Source organism: Hirundo rustica, chromosome 9, assembly GCF_015227805.2.
Source record: "Hirundo rustica isolate bHirRus1 chromosome 9, bHirRus1.pri.v3, whole genome shotgun sequence".
NCBI lineage: Eukaryota > Metazoa > Chordata > Aves > Passeriformes > Hirundinidae > Hirundo > Hirundo rustica.
In genome coordinates, this window is record NC_053458.1 from 13,373,088 (window position 1) to 13,395,064 (window position 21,977).

General features: G+C 37.6%; 1 protein-coding gene across 20 annotated transcripts in view; it reads left to right on the forward strand.

Annotated features, from left to right (window-relative positions):
* The window catches only part of ADGRL2 (adhesion G protein-coupled receptor L2), a 176,487-nt gene extending 167,781 nt beyond the window's left edge, over positions 1–8,706 (forward strand). For 5 of the 20 annotated variants that reach the window (XM_058421831.1, XM_058421834.1, XM_058421837.1 and 2 more), the window contains 4 exons: positions 292–388; positions 3,190–3,318; positions 4,118–4,135; positions 6,635–8,706. In XM_058421831.1, coding sequence (XP_058277814.1) covers positions 292–388; positions 3,190–3,318; positions 4,118–4,135; positions 6,635–7,389 — 999 coding nt within the window. In that variant the 3' untranslated portion in view covers positions 7,390–8,706. Of the gene's footprint in view, positions 1–291; positions 389–3,189; positions 3,319–4,117; positions 4,170–5,898; positions 5,952–6,634 lie in introns of all 20 variants that reach the window. The other 15 variants (XM_058421839.1, XM_058421840.1, XM_058421842.1 and 12 more) reach the window with 8 other exon arrangements.
* The last annotated feature ends 13,271 nt before the right edge of the window (positions 8,707–21,977 follow it).

Genomic DNA, 21,977 nt, shown 5'->3' on the forward strand with positions numbered 1-21,977 from the left:
TAGAATTATTTCTTTTTAAACATTTATTTTGGTCTAATACAAATACCTTATTTTTTCTTGTAATTAGGGGCTGGTTTCTAGGAAGGTTTATACTATCATGTTTCATTTAAATTAAGTTTAATAAATTAAAGTTATAATAAAAAAATAAGGAATTTTCACTATGTGCTAGAAGACTGGTTTACTTTAGGCTAAAATAAACACATATATTCTACATAGTAGTACACGAATGGGAAAAAAAAATCTTTTTTTCAAAACCTACTATGCTTTTGTCTCACTGCTTTCTGTTAACAGAGTCGGATAAGGAGGATGTGGAATGACACTGTGAGAAAACAATCAGAATCATCTTTTATCTCAGGTGACATCAACAGCACTTCAACACTTAATCAAGGTCAGTCACTGGGAACATTTCAGTTTTAGAATCCATAAATTTAATACAGATTTTATATCATTTAACACAGAATAAATGAAAAGAATGTTAAAAAAAAAAAAAAATCTGGAACAAGTGTTTTCTAAAACCACAGTTTTAAACTTATCCACCAGCACTTTTGAAAACCATGTTTCCTTAACTGGCCCCTGCTATAGAAGTTTAATTCTTCAATTCATGGGAATGTATTTAAATTAGTTTCATCAATAATTTAGCTTAAAAGCAAGATTATAATTTTAAATCTTTCCTAACCTTTATAGGTTAAATCTGAAATAGAAATATGAGTGCAGTAACATTTTAATGCATATTTGACTGATTTTTAGGTGCAGAAATTTTCCCAGTGAAATCTAATTGATATCATTTCTATGCAAAAGATGTCTGTAAAGCATTTATCTTTTCTATTTCAAAGAGCATCATATCTGTAACATGGGACAGAATCCAGATTTTCAGGCACAGAGAAGTCAAAACTCAAAACTTCTCAGCTCAGGTCGACTTTGAGATCTGTAACCTCATTCTCATGTCCAGAGAGATCAGAAGGGTATTAACTCAGACAGATTGTCCCTCCCTTTCTCCCCTCCCCAGTGTGTTTTGAAGGCAGTTTGAGACAGCAGTGAAGAGAGGACTGCTCTGTGCAAGCCAGGTTTGAAACTCGTTCTTCCACCCAATCCTTAAGTGAGGAGCAGGCAGCCCTGGTCTCACTGCAACCAGTTCCTGCTCAGCTCAGAAAGTTTCAAAGAGAAATTAAAATTCAGGTTTTGATAGCAGGGATGTGGTTACATTCATTTCGGAAGTAAGAACGGTGGTGTTTGCTAAGCAAAAGTATCAGAAAGGGTGATTCTATTTTTGATATTTGGTACATAGAAGGTGGGCAAGACCTGTGTGTCTTGCTGCTCCTCCCACCCTCATTATGGATCCTGCATGTTCATCTGGCAAAAATCAAAATTAAGTAACTTCTCATAGGTAGAAAATGTATATTTTTCATGTCTCCTTCAGTGTCCTACTAAAATTCAAAAAATACAAGCCACATAAAATTTGATATTTACTGTAATTTGCTCCCTCTGATTCCTGAGGTTTGCCCTAACTCAGCTGCAATGTTATTTAATTCAGTGTTGAACAGGGGTCTCAGCAGCTTCTCCCTGTCCCAAGTTCCAGACTCAAGTTACTGGAGATGTTCTGCCATGATTAGAGTAATTGGTATCAACTCTATTCAGTTATAGTATTGTCACTATCTCAGTAATACATATGTATAAGAGTAGTTTAATAATTAATGACGAGTGTCTTTTTTCCTTTAAAATAAAAATCAAGCTTTTAATTAAGCTTTTTTTTTCCTTGTGACAAAGAAATTTGGATTAAAAAAAAAAAAAAAAACAAAACCCCCACACAAACAAAACAAAACACGAAACACAAAACACACACACACACACACACAAAAAAAAAAAAAAACCAAACAAACACAACCACCCACCAAAACTACAAATTACATGGAATTACTCTAACCAAGATTAAATATAGTACACAAAATAAAAAACCCCAAGCAAAATATATTTCAGTTATTATTTCTAATAAGAAGTACTTTACAATGGAAAAAGCTACGGTAATTTTTTTAGTTGATCGCTAATACAAACTTTCAAATAAGATTAGCATAGTCAGACCATAATTCTCTGAGTGTTAGAAATTTCTGCTCATTTGTACTACTAAGTAGCTCTGGGAGTAAAAAGGCATTAATATTTGGAATAGATATCATCCCTTGCCAAATAAAAATATTTATACTATAAAAATACAGCTGTCTCTTTAATTGTCCTTGGGTCTGTAGTACACTAATCCTGAAGTACTGCTTTGCAAAGTAATAAAAAAGAATCTTGAATTTTATCTTATTGAAATGTTTAAATAATTTTTAAATCACAGCATTTTTCTTGTAGTCGCTAGAAATCAGAGATTAATTAACTTCTTAATAATTTCTCAAAATATGTTGGGTTTTTTTCTGATCATTCTGGGAGTTGTTTAAATGGTGTTGCATTAACGTGCAAACTTGAGTTTACAAGAGTTTAAAAGAGTCTGTTCATGTAGCATTTTTCTTTGTCTTACACTGTAAACTGGTAGTTTAAAGAAATTTGTCGTTGGAGGGATTGTTTTTTTAAAACCTGGCAGATACGTTTGCAGCATGAATGTCCCAGGAGAAAATGTGAATGCTCTGATTTCTTAGAGCAAATATTTTGCTTTCCCCTCAGCATGCATACTTTTGCATATACTAAGATATGCTTCTTGCAATTTGTCATCCACTGTCTGTTTGAAAACAGCGACTCCCCTCCACTATCTGTGTGTTTTTAATAAAGTCAGTAACAGCTCTGATCCTGTCATAAGAGGTTTTTCAATACCTTTCAGTTTGAGAAATTCAGTTCTCTCAATTCTGGACAGAACTGTTTCTTATGATCATTTTTAAAGTTCTAATAGCTTTATGTAGTACCTTGATCTCTAAACATTTAATTGCTGCTCTTGTGTAACAGTGATTTTGTATACATCAGTAAATATCACTTTCACTAGATGTTTACTTTGGGGATTTGGACAGCACCTGTGAATTACTGGAATCTAACTGTATTTTCCTGCTTCCATTTCCAGTGCATAGCTCAAATACATCCAGAAATTTTCAGCTGAATTACATTTTAGAAATCCTATGTGATTCATGATGAATAAAAATTATTCTTTATTGAAACTGTCAGGCTAAAATTAAGGAACTGACATTTTTCTTTCTGTTTCTTTTGCTTTAGGAATGACTGGCAATTACCTACTAACAAACCCTCTTCTTCGACCACACGGCACTAACAACCCCTATAACACATTGCTCGCAGAAACAGTTGTATGCAATGCCCCTTCAGCTCCTGTGTTTAACTCACCAGGTGTGCTTATACTTCCTGAATAAACTGCTTTTCTTGGCTCCCTCCAAATTCCCTCTTTTCCCTAGATAGTAACTCAAGTTGCAATACCCCAGCTATACAGTCTGAATTTCTGAAATACAGTGTTGCCAATGTCAGCTTGTAAAACTGCACTATATTATAGTAATGCCTTTGCCCTAACAGTATTTACCAATAATTATCCATGTTTTTAACACAGGTGGCATAAATCTTAATATACTATTAAAGGACTGACACCACATGGTCTGAGAGCCCATCTTCAAGATAGATATCACTTAGAGGTATCATGTCTATGCAATATAAGGTTGACTCTAAAGCTTGCTGAGAAAACCCTGCTTATGGAATGGATGAGATACTAAAGCAGTGCAGGGCATCTTGGCGCCTTTGGATCCCCCGGTGTAGAAAATTGTATCCAGCGTCAAGCAGATCTAAACTATAGTATAGTGCAGCTTTATGGGAGATCATTTTCCTCTAGGAAAATCTTGACATTAACAGTTAGAACAGTTTAGTTCTGTAGAAATAAAGGGTGTCATCATTTACCTAACATTTTGTTGTTACATTATCTACTTGCTTTTTTGAGCAACGTTGCTGTTCATCAGTAAATATCTTGCAGATACTGTTTAATGAGTCCTAAGATCACTTTAGTGTAAATAGAATGATAAATCTTTGAAAAAGAGCTCATAAAACCTTGTTTCCAGTTTTTATTTCAAGTCTCCTTTTTAACTGAACTGTAGTTTCTATTTTCATTCTCTTGTTTTCTTACTTTCCTTATGCTTTCCTCTAGCAACCTACAGAGAGACAAGTATGGGAGTAAAACTTAACTTTGCCTATCAAATGTAAATTTTTTCAGCATGATTTTTAATGGGCACAATTAAAACATAACTAGCGGTCATGAAGTAGACTCAGCGGGCAAGTGGTTCACAATTTGCAAATAAAATGTTTCCACATTCGAAAAGTACTTGATACTGCATTTTGGGAAATACTATGAGGTCTGTAGCAAACCCTATTGGTAACACAAGTTATGCAATGCTGAAATAATTTGCTGTTTAAAACCAAAGCAGTGTCATTTTGAAATGCTTTACAATTTACTTGTATTTTACATTCCTACAGTAATCTTGCTACAGGCTATGAAAGATTTCAAATTAATTACCTGATCATGGACAACAAAATTTGCCTCATCAAGCCAATTTGAATATATTCTAGCATGCTTAACTCTGCAGTATATCATAGAAAACTCATTTTGGATTATCAGATGTATTTTGATATCTCTTTAGCAGAGGAAAAGAAAATTAAAATTACAGAATTAAATCACTTTCATGAGGGAAATGAATCCAGCATGTGGTCCATGTGTTGTCTACTTTTATAAATGCCATATGTTCTGCACAGCTAAATCCATTGCAAGAAAAATCTTGGAACATACATGAAATTGCAAAACTACATAGTTGTTTAATCAAGGCTTAAAGAGACCTTTCAAACAGCCCTCATCACTATTAAAATCAGTACACATGGAGAAGAGTTAACAATAGCACAAATGGAAAATGACTTGCAAATTGCTCAGAATTTATTTGGAAATTATTACTCTTATTTTTTTAAAGTTGAAGACAAAAATCTTTTCATGAGAAAATGCAATTTCTTTTTAATTGAAAACCATATTTCCAGAGAATATTGAATTTTCTAGGATAAGCTGCAGCTTTAATTATGAAAAAAAAAATCCACAAAATGAGAAAATGTAAAATCTTTTCTAAAAACTTTTCCCTTATACTCCTCCAAGCCTTGCATATTATGCAGCAGCCTCACAGTGGTCAGTCTCATTTCAGTAAAGTCACTTCATTCTTTCTTTACTTCCAGACATATCTGTAGATAAAGTACTTTTCTAGAAATGCTCTAACCATCTGATTTCCATGGTTCAGACTGTTTAATTTCTTGCCAAGTTTTTTTTATTTTTATTTTTATTTTTCCTTTGCTTGGGAAGCACTGTGCTGTCATAGTTTACATGTCTTTGTGTCTATAGGAAAACCTTTTCTTTATCAAGTTATCAGAAAAAAGCCAAACCCCAAAGCATAAAGATTTTAATCATCATAAGACTTCATTTTCTCCCCCTCTTAAACTCCTTTTCATGTTTTCAGCAGACTTACCCAATCTGTCATTCCCTCAACAGCTATGAGATATCAGCCATTGGCTGATTTCCTCTTCCCATTCCACAACTAATATTTATTCTTTGGTTTAGTTTCTGTGACCCATACTTACAGAAATTCCTAACATTTCTGCATTTGACTTCCATGCCCATGGTAACTGTGGGCCTAACTCTTAATTAACTGTTCTGGTTCATTCAGTGCTGTCACTGTGACTGATGCAGACTGCAGGCAAACTTTGACCTTTAGGAGCCTGGGGCCTTTGTTGGCAGACAGAATATTAGTGCAAAAAAATTACATTAAGTGGGAAAAGAAAAGCTGTTATTGCTTAGTAATCTAATTTGCTGAACCCTTGCTCTGACTAAGTTGCTGAGAAGCTCAGTAATTCTTCATCATGTTACAATAAATCATTTTACTTTCTTTTATATATCAGCTACTCTTAGGCCAGATAGCCTGAGCAGACAGACATGATGTGAGTTGTCCAAAGTGAGTCATTCCACCTGCTGTCTATCGTGTTGTTGGATGGTGCTTGTGGGCCCTGGTCCCTGTAGTGTGAAAGATGGCTGTCCTTGTTTAACATAAATTCTTTGTATTTATCCATTTTTTTTCATTCTTTTCTTTACTTCATCTCCAAAAAAACAAAAAAACCAACCCAGGAAAAATTGTTAGAAATGTTGTTAAAATAGTTGCTTGCCAGTTATGTGGGTTTATGTTGTACATTTACCTTCAGTTATGTCTGTGATCTAATTCCTTTTTTAATTTAGTGTCGTTTAGGACAAATTCTGTTAATTTTATTTTTCTAAATCATGGTGATGTACTTCAAAGCATAGATGTTTCCAAATGAATTGCTTTGCATTACGTATGCAAGGGCATGGAGTGAACAGTTCCTTGTGGAAAAGTCACAGAATTGACACTAAATTAAGAAATTCAAATGCCACTATTCCCCACAGGAAACACACATTACTATTTTTAGAATGCATCTTTCCTATAAGGTGTGCAACTGTTTACATTTGGGAATGTTCAATAACCTAACTTTTCTCAAGTTTTACTTCCAAGTACAACTTTGTCCTGAACTACATTAAAGAACTTTGTTAAAAAGAAAAAAAAAATTAAAAAAAGGTGATAAAAACATGTCAGGCAATAACCAGAGCTGTCCTTTTCCATTTCAGGACATTCACTGAACAATGCCAGGGATACAAGTGCCATGGATACTCTACCGCTAAATGGTAATTTTAACAACAGCTACTCATTGCGCAATGGAGACTATAACGACAGCGTGCAAGTTGTAGACTGTGGACTAAGCCTGAATGATACAGCTTTTGAGAAAATGATCATTTCAGAGTTAGTGCACAACAACCTGCGGGGCAGCAGCAAGAACCACAACCTGGAGCGGGCGCTGCCGGCCAAGGCTGTGATCGGCGGGAGCAGTAGCGAAGATGACGCCATCGTGGCAGACGCCTCATCTTTGATGCACAGTGACACCCCCGGGCTGGAGCTCCACCACAAAGAGCTGGAGGCCCCACTCATCCCTCAGCGGACTCACTCCCTTCTGTACCAGCCCCAGAAGAAAGTGAAGACCGAGGGAACTGACAGCTACGTCTCACAGCTGACAGCCGAGGCCGACGACCACCTCCAATCCCCCAATAGAGACTCTCTTTACACGAGCATGCCCAACCTCAGAGACTCTCCCTATCCAGAGAGCAGCCCCGATGTTGAAGATGACCTCTCCCCTTCCAGGAGGAGTGAAAATGAGGACATTTACTACAAGAGCATGCCAAACCTAGGAGCTGGCCACCAGCTTCAGATGTACTATCAAATCAGCAGGGGTAATAGCGACGGCTATATCATTCCCATTAACAAGGAAGGATGTATTCCGGAAGGAGATGTTAGAGAAGGACAAATGCAACTGGTGACAAGCCTTTAATAGTGTAGCAAAGAAATATTAAAGGCCACATTCAAGTATTAAAAAGACTTAATTGGCCCCATGCAGGCTCCCTCATATCTGCTCGAAGAGACAATTCTGTTGACCCCGTGGTTCTCCAGTAACAGGGATGACTGGACCTCGCAGTTCTGTGAATTTTTATAAAACAAAAACTTTGTATATACACAGAGTATACTAAAATGAATTATTTGTTACAAAGAAAAGAAATACCAACAAGGTATTTAAGATATCTTCTGCTGCTGAATTTAACAAAATTGTGAAAAAAAAGAGAAATAAACACTTTCCAGCCATTTTACTGCAGCAGTTTGTGAACTAAATTTGTAAATATGGCTGCACCATTTTTTTTTTTCCTAGGCCTACATTGTATTATATACAAGGCGTAGGCTTTAAAATCCTGTGGGACAAATTTACTGTACCTTACTATTCCTGACAAGACTTGCAAAAGCAGGAGAGATATTCTGCATCAGTTTGCAGTTCACTGCAAATCTTTTCCATTAGGGCAAAGATTGAATACATGTCTAACCACTAGCAATCAAGCCACAGGCCTTATTTCATATATTTCCTCAACTGTACAATGAACCGTTCTCATGAAAATATGGCTAAAGAAATTATATTTTGTTCTATTGCTAGGGTAAAATAAATACATTTGTGTCCAACTGAAATATAATTGTCATTAAAAAATAATTTTAAAGAGTTTGAAGAAAATATTGTGAAAAGCTCTTGGTTGCACATATGTTATAAGCTGTTTTTCTTACACTGTTCATAGTACGATAGTTTGTTTAAAATGCAAGTTCTACCTGTTTTCACTTATTTTTTCACTGTAAACAGTGTTCTGCTTTGACAAGTTAGTTTATATTTTTAAGTTTTGAATTTTTATTGCCAAAAAAACCACCATGATTTGGGGAGAAAATTGTTTTAGAAGCCAATTATGCCAAGCCTTGCACAAATTTGATATAGCTAACAAAGATTGTAACTCAATTCCCTGTTCATTCTTTAATCAGGGTTGGGTGGTAAGGGGTAAAGGGGACACTGGACACTTCTCACAAGCTTTCTCGTGAATAAAAGGTGCCTGTCCTTTAAAAAAAAAAATAAAACATAACTATAACTCTTCCATATTCCTTCTGCCTATATTTAGTAATTAATTTATTTTATGATAAAAAATCAAGTGAAATGTAAATTGTTTCAACAAAATTCTGCTTTTTTCATCCCTTTGTGTAAACCTGTTAATAATGAGCCCATCACTAATATCCAGTGTAAAGTTTAACACCTGTTTGACAGTAAATAAATGTGAATTTTTTTTCCAAATAGGTAAAATGTGCATCATTATGTACGAAGCATAATTGGCATGAGCAGTCCTTCAACCCAGATGTGTCCTGCCTAGGCTGGCATCTTTACATTTCCTGATTAAAGTGCCAAGAATTCAACAGAAACTGTCTGTAGCTCTACAGAAGACAGGTCATCTTTACTATTTTTAAATACTATTCAACTGAATAGGATCAAACCCAAATAAAGCCGGGTCATTAGGAAAATGTACTGTAAATTCATATATTTATATAACTTTTAAGTAGGCATCTGCACTGAAATTAAAAATGAGGTGGTAAACACAGCTATCATATTCTTGGCAACAGTAATTAGCGGTTAATTATCAGCGATGAAGATACATTGTTGTAGTGGGGAAAACACAAATAAGCAGCATTTGGCTAGCACTCTGAGTGCTATCTAAATAATTCATCCATCATGGCACTGGTTTGTGTTAGATAAATAAGCATGACTGTCCCTATTTTTATCAAGCTAGAGAACTGCAGAAGGCAGCTGATGCCCAAGATGTTATCTACAAATCAGTAGTTAAATTGGAGGTCTGAAATCTTTGTTGTGTTGATTCCCAAGCCTCTTTTGTTCCTCTCATCCAGGGCCTTTCAAAGATAGCATCAAGGAGTGCATTTGTCACCACTTCCAAAACTTTGTTCTTTCAAATAACTCAAATTAATGCCCCATCATCACAGAGGCCACAGTGTCATGTGTGGCCACTGTGACTTTCTGCATGATAACAGCAAAAATGCACTTGAAAGCTGTATCGTTACCTTCCAATGCATTGGAATGTATAAAGTGCTTTTGGAAAATAAGTCAATGCATTTTTAAGAAGATTGCATTTCAGAAGAATGTTGGGCGAGACTTCCCACTGTTGAGAAGGTTCAAACTCTGAAAAATTAAAATCCAGGTTGAGATGGAACCATGGGGTTCAGGTAACCTTAATATATCTGTTCAGGACTGTGACACTGTAGCAATTGTTCATGAGTTAAAAAGCATCTTCCACCATCAGCCACTGGCAACTCTTGCCAATAAGTTCCTTAACATGAAAAGTTCCTGTGTTTGCAGTAGAGTCACTGAAACATATAAAATTTTATCAGAAATGGTTTACTTCTGTTTAGTAGAGATGCTTTAAAAATCTGAAGTCTCTATGAAACAGGACATAGTTCTGATTCCAGGTGCACAAGACTCCTTGGAGCAAAAATTATTCCCTTTGTCTGGCAAAAGCATACTTACTGCCTTCTACCTAGGAAATCATGTTCTTAAGGATTTCAAAAATATGGTACTCAAGTAATTGCAGTACACATGACCTAATAACATCACCAACTTTCTGCAGAATCTTCAACCTTATTTCGAGCAGTTACTCCTTTGTGTCTAACTAAACATGGCAAAACTACATACTGGATAAAGGTTTGTAGCATTGTGATCTTAAATACATATTCAATTGCAAATGTAACAAGAATTCATAAAACAAGAAAAAGCAGCTGATGAACCTAAGATGAACCAGCCGAACCTAAGTATCATAAGGGAATTCTTTTGTTAGCTTCTTTGTAACGTAGATGTTGCTTTTTAGTGAGCCTGGGGTGGGGTTTTTTGTTTGTTTGTCTTTTTTAATGTTGAGCTAGTGAGTGTCCTGTGTTAAGCTAGCAGCCAATACATTGCCAAATTTTTGTTGGTGTAATTTCTCAGTATAGTAGGTTCCAGTATAATTATATAGTTGGCAGCTTATTGTAATTTATGTTCTCTTCTAACATTCCTGCCATCTTGTCTCGGGATCAGAAGGACAGAAGAATTCAGAGGAAGAGTTCAAGAATAGCGAAATAATGGCAGCAGAATTAATGGAAACAAGTGTTTCTTCAGGGTCATCAGTTAACCAGTTCCTATGATGGTGCCCATGGTATGTTGCTATTTTAGGCACTGTCTTTCAGAAGAGCTGTAATATTCTTATGGCTGGTAATCTCCTGCTAGTGTCAGTGTTAACCCTCCTGGCTCAGTTCAGTTCTTCCTTGTAACTTCAGTCCAGGTATATTAATTCCTACAAAAGATTGAATGGGATGTGCATTTAGTGAACTGTTGTATAATGGTGCTATGCATTGTTTAATATAAAATACGTCTCAATTCCACGTAAGTGAACCATAACATGAAGAAATGCAACACTGGTAATACCTTTTTAGTTAAAACTAACCTTTATCTGTAAATTCTACAATACACCTTTGATTATTTTAAATTTGAAATGAAGTTATTAATAAAGTTTACATATATTCACTTATGTAGGCAATAAAAGGTGTTTCAAATTGCCATAAATTATGGATAAAATATGTGTCATACTTAATGTCCTAAGTTTTAAGGATTGGGGTTTTTTTTAACTACTTGGAACAGACATTAACAGAGCAACAAAAAAAAAAAGTAAACAGTCTCTGTGTACTGTAGCTGGTGTTATTCCACTTTACTTCAAAAAATAACAAAGCTTCTCTTCTAGATTTGATTATATGACAACATACAGCAGTGTAATGTTTTATCCCGGAATAAAATTACTTTTCAAAATCAGGAGAAGCTACAGGTAGACAATCATATATGTATATATAGATATACACACAATATTTTAATTCACTAATTCTAGGGAACAATGAAGAATTTAAAATTATGGGATTCAGCAGTAGTCCTTCAGTTCTTCAGAAATCCTGCAAGGACACCCCAGAGAGATCACAGTAAAGCATTCCTTAATTTTTTTAAAAATAAATTATGACAATCACCTTCCACATTTATGAAGAGCAGTGCTACCATTTCAGTAAACAAGGATCTTGCAGCATGGCTGCACTGTGGGATGAGGATCCCAGGTTTGTGGATGCCACTGGTATGCTGGGTCTCTACTCCACAGTGACACCACAGTTTGTAATCCAGCTTTGCACTGAGTTGGAGAAATAAATTATCACTGTCACAACCCTGTAAGCAAGAGACCTGTGTCTTTCATTTACACAATAACTCTGTAAATCAATTGGACTTCAGTTAAGGGCTCCTGCTCGATCACCTGGCTCTGTCAAAAGTCTGGAGTAAGGGTTCATTAGGACCCTGTCTATTTCAACAGAGTGTTTGGGGTTTTGTCAGTAAAATCTTCATGTGGTTTTCAGAACAACAACTTCCAAATCCTTTTATTCATGCAGGATAAATTCTCAATGGTATTTCATTAATTCATGCCTAAGAGCATTAATATCTCTTCTTAGTGTATTATGTCATCATTAATCTCAGCCGCTCCCCATCAAAGTTCCTGGCATGTGCAGCAGATCTCACCATGGTGCAGCCTGAGTGGTTATAAATGCTACTGAAAATCACACAAGCCTCAACTCAGCAGCAAGGAGATTTTAAAGGACCATTCAATATAATGCACCAGCTGCTGCAGACATCATTCTGGAATCCCAGATGGGGGAAGTCGCAGTTGCATAAATTACACTCAGAATAGGTAGCTCCAAAAAGAATTTTTTTCTACAGCAAAGTTTGTGTACTGAACCATTTCTTCCTTGGGTACACGCCTCCTTTTATAGGGTGAAGTAGGAGCCCTAGCACAATGTAGACTTGCCACTGCCAACCAGTTCAAAGTTTAGGCAGCAAAGCTGCCTAACATCAATGCACAATAAATGCTCAGGTTCCCAAAGAGGAGGCATCAGGTTAGTACCTGTATGGGCTTTTTTAATGGAGAAGCTGTATCTCATAGATAGCATTGGAATAACTGTTCCAGTCCTATTGTAGCATTAGAATTGTTTTAAAATAACACAATGCTGCTGAATATTTCGCCTCCATGATTGCTTCACAGAATGATTCCCAAAGGTTAATGAGGTTCTCATGAAAATAATTAATTTTAATTCTCTTTAAATATATCACTTTGCTTCTTTATTTTTGCACTAGCAATATAAATAAAAGCTTCTAAGCTTGTATTCTTAACTCCACTCATTGTTTTAAATACTTGCCCTCTATCTCCTATTACTTAATTTCTTTCTAAACAAACCCTTGTTTTCAGCATCCTCCACCTCTCTAATTATTTAGTTGCCAGTTTTCAGAGTTACTTTTTGTCAGTATGCTTTAAGAGATATGGCAAGAATTATGGGTGATTTGTTCATGTTGATTTATGGATGGGAGTTTTATCTTCTATTCTGTGCTACTGCCACCCCCCATGGCCTCACTTTTGTTTTCATAGGATCCCTTCACAACACACTATTCCACTAGGCTGGTCAGACTAAGTAATGACCTAAATAGTTACGGTCAAGCCCAGAAAACCTACAAATACTTTGAATTATTCTCTTGAATGTGTGCCCAATCTTGCATTTCTCAGCACCACATTTCATCTGCATCACACTGCCCATTTATTCACTTTGTTAACCCAGGTTAATCACAATCTTCCCTAGTTCTGATTAACTGAAGAAATTCTCTGCTGAAGCAAACACTGCCACCTCCCCAGCAGCACGTTCATGCCCATTTTCAGACAACACCTGTTGAACAGTGTAGGGGCACTATACCATTAGCTTTTTGCCATGCTAAAAAAATCAACCATTTAATCCTGCTCTACCTCTTAGTTTCTAATGCACAACTGCTTTAGCTCTCACTTCCTTAATACGCATTTGCTTTAATGGCTTCTTGGTAGGGATATTTTTATATGGATTTTTTTTTTTTCTTTTTTAAATCCGAATAAATTACATCAACCATTCCCTCTAGTCTCAACAGCTGCACGACTGACTTAATTTTAGTGCGTTAGAGAGGCACAGTTTTCTTGCCCTAAGCAGTTACAACTCTTTTGGCAATGTTTCCTCTGCAGTTTTTGCTTAAATGTAGATCTGCTGGATGTCAGACCCAAAAAACACTTCACTGCTCAAAGTGAAACTTTGGTGAATTTAGGCACTTAAATCCCAGGTACAGCAGACATTACTTCAGGGACAGAATTAATTCTAATCTGGAAGACATGTATGTTTTTGTCAGTAAAGGCTTTTTATCGTCCCAAGTTTGGTGACTGTGCGTGTGCAGCCCTATCATTGCAGCCAGGAACCATGAGCAGTGACACAGCCTTGCTGTGCCTGCCAGCGCCGTGCTGTGCCCTGAATGCCGTAATCCAGGAATCGGGTTACAAAGGAGCTCCTTCCTTTCTGGGATGAAGTTGACGTCTTGACAGTAACTAGCCTGGAGTAACTGTGAAAAATGCCACCAGAGCTCTGCAGCACCCATGGATCTGCCCTTACTCTAGCTAGATCGCTGCAGTGGGAGCTGCATTTGACAATCTTTCCAAATCTCTGTGAGCCTATGTGTATCCTTCTGCTACGGGAAACAGGTGCTAAAATTTCTCCCTTTTTTTTTTTTTTTTTTCTTTTTTTTTTTTTTTTTTTCTTTTTTTTTTCCAAACATGTGGAAGCTGAAGGCTGGGAGCACACCAAGTATATAGTTCCTTTTGAGAAAGGGTCACTTTCTCAACTCCTGCCTGTACTCAGAAGCAGCACGGGTTTTGGCCCGGTGTCCCTCCCAGGCCCACACGGCGTGAGGGGCAGAGGGGCCATGCCGTGTTGGTGCCCCTGACCGTGCCAGGGGCCCTGCAAGGCGGTGCGAGGTGCTCTCCAGCCAAAGGCGGGCACTGCTGCCCCGAGGGGCCCTCAGGACGCTCCCAGCTCAGGGAGCCAGGCCGGGGCTGGCAGTGGGCAGCCCTCAGCCTGCAGTGCCCAGCCGCTCCCGGGCACTGGCTGCCCGCCGGGCCCGCGCTCCGCCACAGCCGCGCCACGGCCGCAAACGCCGCCTGCGGCTCTCGGCCTCCGTTTCCCTCAGGCAGGAGTGGCTTAGTGTGAACCTACTGCTAACATCCTCCCTGAGGAGAACATAGCTGAAATAACTGATGACAGGGCTATCTCAGTGACAAAGCCCGAACGTGCAAGTTTGTACAAAAAATGAAGGTTTCCACGTACATTAGAGGTTGCCTGAAGAGCCTGGACCTTTTTTCAAAAGCTGGGGAGGAAGGGGAATACAGACAGATGGAGAAGAAAACAAAGGGACAATATAAAGCAAATGAAGTGCAGAATTAATTTTACCCTTTCTCATTTCTCTTCTTTGGCACTACAAGCTGCTGCCCATTCAGGGCAAGATCGAAAAATCTCAGTAGTGTCAATCTATCTGGGTAATTTGGCAAAATACTTCAGAGAGCCATTTCTAACTCTTCTAACTTGTTGATTCATGTATTTGACCTAGCCTTGCCAGATCACAATATGCTTACAGACAGCAGTCAAGAAATTTTTCATTCCAATATATTGAAATTTTCAATATACTTTTAAAATCCAGTTTGACAAAAATAACTTACTTCAGTGGACTAAATCTCTACCACTCACAAAAATCACAGAAAATTAAGGAAATAGTCAAAACACCTAGCAAGAGAAAGTTGATTAGGGATTTGCCTTAGCACAGGCTCCCCATAAGCAATCCAGGCAAGTTTTCTAAAGCTACGAATACACCCTTCCCTGAGAACTATGCTGATTAGTACCAGCAAGGCAATGCTACCCATGCTGGGGTGCTGTAAATACCACAGTACTCTACTCTTCAGCATCACTTAAGCAATCTGTTCTATGTCCCTTCTTAGAAGTTCTAAAAGTACCTGCAGAGACAATGTTTCTCTCATATTTAAAGGATTACTGTCCTGACTGAATACTAAAAGTAAGCAAAAGTGGCGCCTATATATAAAGAAGGAGAACCTACAGTTACAGCCCTACACAATGCTGTGTAACTTGCTTTCATGATCCAGCTCATGGTGAGCACACAGAAGATTCTTTTAATGCAGATGCAGAAAGTGCATGAAGCTAAGTTCTGTATAGTCTAACAATCGAAGCAAGCAGGTAGCTGCTGCAGGGGAGGTTCTTCTAGGTCTCAGCAAAAGTTTGATGCACATTAGCTGGCACTTATGAGACTGCTTGGCCTCCCCATGTCAAGATAAGAATATGCTTATAGTTGTAAGTGTTCTAATTAGATCAGCTTGGTCATTGTTCTGTGGTTTGACAGATGCTGTAATTTAAAACACTAATTTTTAGACCTTTTCTGTGAACTGATAAATCAAGTGCTATTTATTCATGGAATTATTCTTTTCTTTCTTAATGCTTATTCCCTCTGGCTTGTAACTTTAATTAGAACCTGCTATCTATTCATATTGGTAATGGTAACAATTGTCACTAGAGTAGAGATGTGTAGATTCAGCTCGTATTGCCCCTTTGACATTATACTTAAAGCCTAACAATCTTCCCAGCTATGAATCTGAGCATACCATCCATTAGTGCTTTATCTCACTGCCACCCTGAACTCCAGACTCTAAACACTAACAATCTGATGGTTTTTTAACCAACCAATAATGCATTTTGTAAAGACTAGAAACTGTACAAAAAATATCTTCATTTGAAGATAAATATCTGCCTGAAAAAGTTACTCAGCCTATCCAGATTTCTTTTTTATTACCACAGATTTTCCCAAGACGGTATTGTTTCTTGAATAATTATCGATCTAGGCAATCATGTGCTAAAGCAGTCTGATTCACTCATTAAACATACACATAGAAAAGAACTTGGTTCCCCTGGTGAAAACAAACAACTCTTCTTCTTTTTTTTGCCTGCTCCTCAACCCTTTCAAAGAGTATAATGACTGCATTAAAATGTAATCAGTTAATATTTGATTTGCATTTGTCAGGAAAAGGAAACATCAAATATATATTTTTAGAGGAGAGGAATTGGGATCTGGAAAATTGTTCAAATAATACCAGTCTTGTTTGATTTGTGTCTTTGCATACTGATTCGTAGGTTTTAGTAATTTGAAAGGAGTCTTCCAGCAACTAGTTGCAATCAGATTCTAAATGCTTGCAAACTTACTACTTAGATAAACTATTTAGATAAAGTTTTCCTTCCAATAAAAACTATTTTTTTTTTTTCACTCTGTGATGCAGAAAATAATATCTGTTTCAGATGTTTCTGATTAAATGCATCAGGAATAGAATGGCTTTCAAGGTCTCTGTTCATTGGGAAGATACAGACAGACTGCTCTTAAAATGCTCTGTGCAAGAATCAGGAACACCAGCCAGGAACAGGCTTATGAAGGTATCCATCTGCAAATACTGCAATTTAAAGGACTTCCATCTGCAAATGCAGCACTTTAAAGGACTTTTTTTTTTTTTTTTTTTTTTTTTTTTTTTTTTGCATTGATTCATGTACTCCATGGATAGTACCAAGTTAAATTCAGCCTCACATCTTCAAGTGCCCAGCGCCACTTGCTTACAGAAAAGGTACATTCTGCTGAATGAATGGTGATGATGCTTAAAGCAGGCAAGGGAAAGGGCTTCTGCATATCAAATATTTAGTTTTCACTTGTCCTCACAAACAGGATGAATGATCTAAAGCTTCTCCAAGTGACATTGTAATTCAGCATGCTGCTGTGTGCCACAGAATAAAGTATTAAATATTCTTGGCAAGAAAAAAGTGGTGGCTCCAAATAAACAGAGGTTCACCAGCTGTGGATCTGCTCAGAGTTCTGCAGTTTGAGAGTCCTGGGGGCTAGAGACATCAGGACTTCTACATAGCCTGGTCTAGTGAAAGGCTCCCTGACCATGGCAGGGAAGGTGGAAGCAGATGATCTTTAAGATCTCTTCCAACCTAAATCATTATGTGATTCTGACTTACTAAAAGCATCCGGTTGAAAAAAGTATCAGGAATGAAATTTAAATCTCTAACATACATTTGAGAGATCGGGATGATGCCTAGTGGGCTTTGGTGAATTATGGAAAAATACTGCAGCCTCCTGATATAACTCTCAGTGAATATTTTTCCCGAAATACTGAAAGTTTATCACAATCATTCCATTGTAGCTACAAGTCAGTACACAAGCAGGAGTCCTGCTACATCAGGGAGTGGAAAAGCATGAAGGATATGCCCAAATAAATTTTTGACTCAATTTGTGCCAATCCAAAATTAGCATATTTTGACTGAAGTCTGTGAGATTATTCCAGTCCTGCACCAGTTAATGGGAACAGAGTGAGGGTTGGTGTCTGGTGTTGTCTATTTCCTGCCATTTCTCTCTGCTGCTCACCCCCTCTGTTTTATTACCTTATCGCAGAGCCAGTGCTGTTCCACATCCATGCACTCCTTCTTGTAGAATCATTGCTAAATTTAATGCTCACTACTTAATCAATTTTCTCTCAACAGGTAACGAATAATTGAACAGTTGGGGGGTAGGGAATGACAAGATTTGGTGTGTTATTTCCTCACAGGAAACAAGACAACTCACCCATTTATGCATATTCAATTTCTTTCATTAGATGACCCTAAGAGTAAAGGAATCCATGTCAACTTATCCAGTTGGTAGAAAATAACAGGTATGAAATCCAATATTGGACCATAATAAATAATATTTTCAACTGGTGAGAAAGTGAAGACAGCAGAAGACAGGAATTTTTTCGATATATTTCTTCATGGCCATGTTTTGTTCTGCCACCAGCACCAGATTGCTGTTCATAAGAGTAAAACCTACAGTGAAGCCCTGGCCTCAGTTAAATCAATGGCAAAAGTTTTTGCTGACTTCAGTGAAGCCATGATTTCTCTTCTGAATTTTTAAGAGAATCTTTCTGTATCTCAGTTTGTTGATTCTTAGACTTGAATACTGGACATTAAAAATAAAGGCAGAAAATACCTCAGTTTTTCAAAATTATTTCCAGCTATGGAAGAATGCTTTGTTTCTTCACCACTCATCACATGCATCCACATGCATCACCCCCAGTAAGTGCTGTTTCACAAAGGAGAGCACACACTGTTTTTCGCCCACTAGATCAATATCTGTCTAAAAGTATTTACTCACCAAAAGGGCTGTGATCCTTTTCTTTGTCACCCTTGAACTTCTGTTCTGCTCTTGAAATTTTTTGCTTTTTGACACAGGTTCTTTTATTTCCTGTCTATTGCTAGCTCCTAATAGGATGTTTTTTATTTCTTTGCTCTCACATTTATTATAGAGTATACATCATAGCTTTTCCACTTGTCTAATCAGAGAGTTGGTCCAGCACTGAAATTGCAGCTGTTTTAAAATGCTGCCTATAAACACACACTTTATCTTCAGCTCCTGTTCACAGTAGCTCAAAGGAGACAAGAAGATGATGATCAAAAAAGGAAATGGAAAAGACTGATGGGAGACTTGTTTTATAGGAACAGAGGAAGATAGAAGGGCAAGCAAGACATACAGGTAATTCACTCTCTATTGGAATAGGGCAGCTGTTATTGTATCATACTCTGTGAATGTATTCAGCTGAACAACTTATATTCTGCCTAGCAAAGACTAAAGTGATGAAAGAAGCTGGAATAAAAGGATATTAAATAAGCCCTGGATAGTTGACTGCAATATTCACAGCCTTTGGAATCCTTTGTCTTTCCTGCAATTGGCTGCCGACAGACCATTTGTCTTTGGAGGAGCTCATGCTTTCTTCCGACTGTCTGAAATACAGATAAACAGTGTTCACTGTCAGTAGAGACTTTAAACCTGTGTTCTTAAAGCAGTATCTGGAGCAAAAAGCAGTTGTTCACTCCCTCCAGTCCAGCTGAAAGATTGTTACAGAGATGGAGGCACACCAGGAAAATTAAGGCAGTCCCCCTTTTGGCATCAGGGTTGATGTCCCCACCTTGAATCATCTGGAGAAGATTTAACAACAGATCCCTCATCCACAGGAAGAGTGAGCCAATTACAGCAACACCATGTGCCCAGTGCAAATGGGCAATGCTCCCCCCGGGCACTGGCACAAAATGACCATCAGAATGCCTGGTTTGGGAATGAGTCTGTCAACAGAGATGCCTCTTTTACCTAGTGCCCCAAATTTTAAGTTTCATGCGACACACATACCATCTGGGAACTTACCTGCTGCAGCTTATTCAAAAGAAGTGTGGCAGGGTCTGATTTCACATTCCAGACAACATAATCTTTACTTATACTCTGACCTCATCTCTTCTTATGCTGATGTACTTCCAGAGGCTACTAACCTCTGTCCTATTGCTCAGAGGAAGCAGTGCTTACAGCCCAGATTTTGACACAAGACACATGATTTTGGAATAAAATCTGAAGTGAATCTTAGTCAATATAACTGAAAGAAGAAGAATGCGCACCTTTTTTTTCCTCTCTCTCCCCCCCCAAAGGACAGCATTTTAGCATATCTCTGAACTTGACACAAAATGGGAACTTTGACAACACTCTCTTACATAATGAAGTGTTTTAATTAATTCACTTTCCCAGATTTCTAGTGGCAATCACCTATTTCAGTCATAGCAACTAGTCATATTGACATAATCACAAAGAGTACACAGTGCACAGTGTATGATCAGAAGCATATAATATGCTTGAAGTGTAAAATGCTCCAACAATAAGGCTGAAAAAAGTATTGTTTAGTTATTGGCAGAACTGGTGCATTTATAGTTTCATCCAAATTGCTCCAACTCTGAAATTAATGCCTGTGCATAATTTTTTCAGTGTGGCACACATTATTTTTCATTTATTAAGCAATAGGTTAAAATCAGAGAAAGGAACATTTTGAACTACAAATATATTGTAGCTTCTACTGCTTCGGGGGGGGGGGGGGGGGGTGGGGGTGGTTCTGGAATTGTGTGTCAAGGGTATAGTGAAAACCTTTTCCCAAGCATATCAGATGCCATGATGCACAAAAACAAAAGACAATTGTCTTCCCAAGTAACTCACTGTATCTTCTGTTCAAAGCCTATTGAAAGACTAGATAACTTGATATATAAAATCTGAAATGTCATCAGTTGGGGTTTTTTTCTTGCATCATCTTTGTAGGCTCTGAACTTGACTGCAGGCAATGAGCATGTTACTTTTGATTTAAACAGGCTCTAGGTCATCGCATTGCTGTTACTACTTCAGCCACTCTGTGGCCTTATTTATAACTCTCTCATTACACCTCACCCAGAAATGTCAGCTGGGAGCTTTCTGTCAAGTGACTACATCTTTTTCTGTATGAACAGAAAGGACAATGGATGTTGAAAATGTAAACACAACCTATGATGTGCCATCATTTGCATGCATCTTCTGATGCTCCAGAACAAATCTGAACAGTGTCAGTATCTGCTCCAGTCACCGTAACAGGCAAAGTTCATCGAATTAATGACTTTGCCAAAAAAAGAGCCAATAATCCAAGAAGATTAAATGACACTGGTGTAGTTGGGGGAGTATATAATAAAAAGTTTCATTAAACAGTTCTGTAGGAGGAGAGGCCAAGCACATCAGCATTTTATACAGCCTCTGTGCTAGACTGCTATAATTGTATACCATAGCTGCTTTCTTTCCATGTTTTCTCCTTCATTCCAAAGCCAGAAGCAAACCCAGGTAAATACTACCAAGCAGAAGTATTCTCCCATCTTGTGCTGTTCCCTCCATAAGCTTGTGCAGCAGCAGTGTCTAATGCAGCACAAATGACCCAAAGCACATAGCACCACTTGCAGCCCAGCAGCTGCATAGGCCCCTTTCTCCTCTAGCAATAAAATGACTGCAGCTGACCTTGTATTAGCCTGTATTTAAAAGAGAATAGAAATAAGAACCATATCATATCAGGGCCATCATTCTACTGCTGCAGGAATTAGCTGTTGAAGTCAATAAAATCCCACCAATTTGCTTAAAACTTGTTTTTCTATCACCTGTCTGCTACAAACCATCAAACCATCACACACACACACACACACACACACGCACACACTTCCACACCCCCTCCCCAAATAAATATTAAAGGTACTTCATGTATGATCATGTAAGATCAGAATTAAAGGCAGCTCAAACAATTTGATCACCCAAAACTTGAACAAAAAATAAAATATTGCACAGTCTATCCACAGATGACTAAGAGACAAACTTCAGTCCTACAGTGCTTAGGACTACATTATTAATAGTATTCTGTAGGTTACAAGCTGATTTGTCCATATCATTTCAGGGTGACTGCATTTTTATGTAGCATATGTCTAACACCATGGGTACAATTACTACCACTAAGTAACGCCAGTTTTCATGGGTTATTAATTGATAAATGACAGCCAACTCCTTTTTAGCTGCTACATAAGCCCTTTATTAACACATTGAATTCAATAAAGAGTGGGAAAGTACAAATCATAGTGAAGGACAGAGAATGAGTTTGTTCAGTATCATACCCTGACTTCTGCAGTGCTCAGTAACAGCGCACGGCTCATTGCCTTCCCTCACAATGGGTCATCTGCACTCTGGAGACAACAAATAGT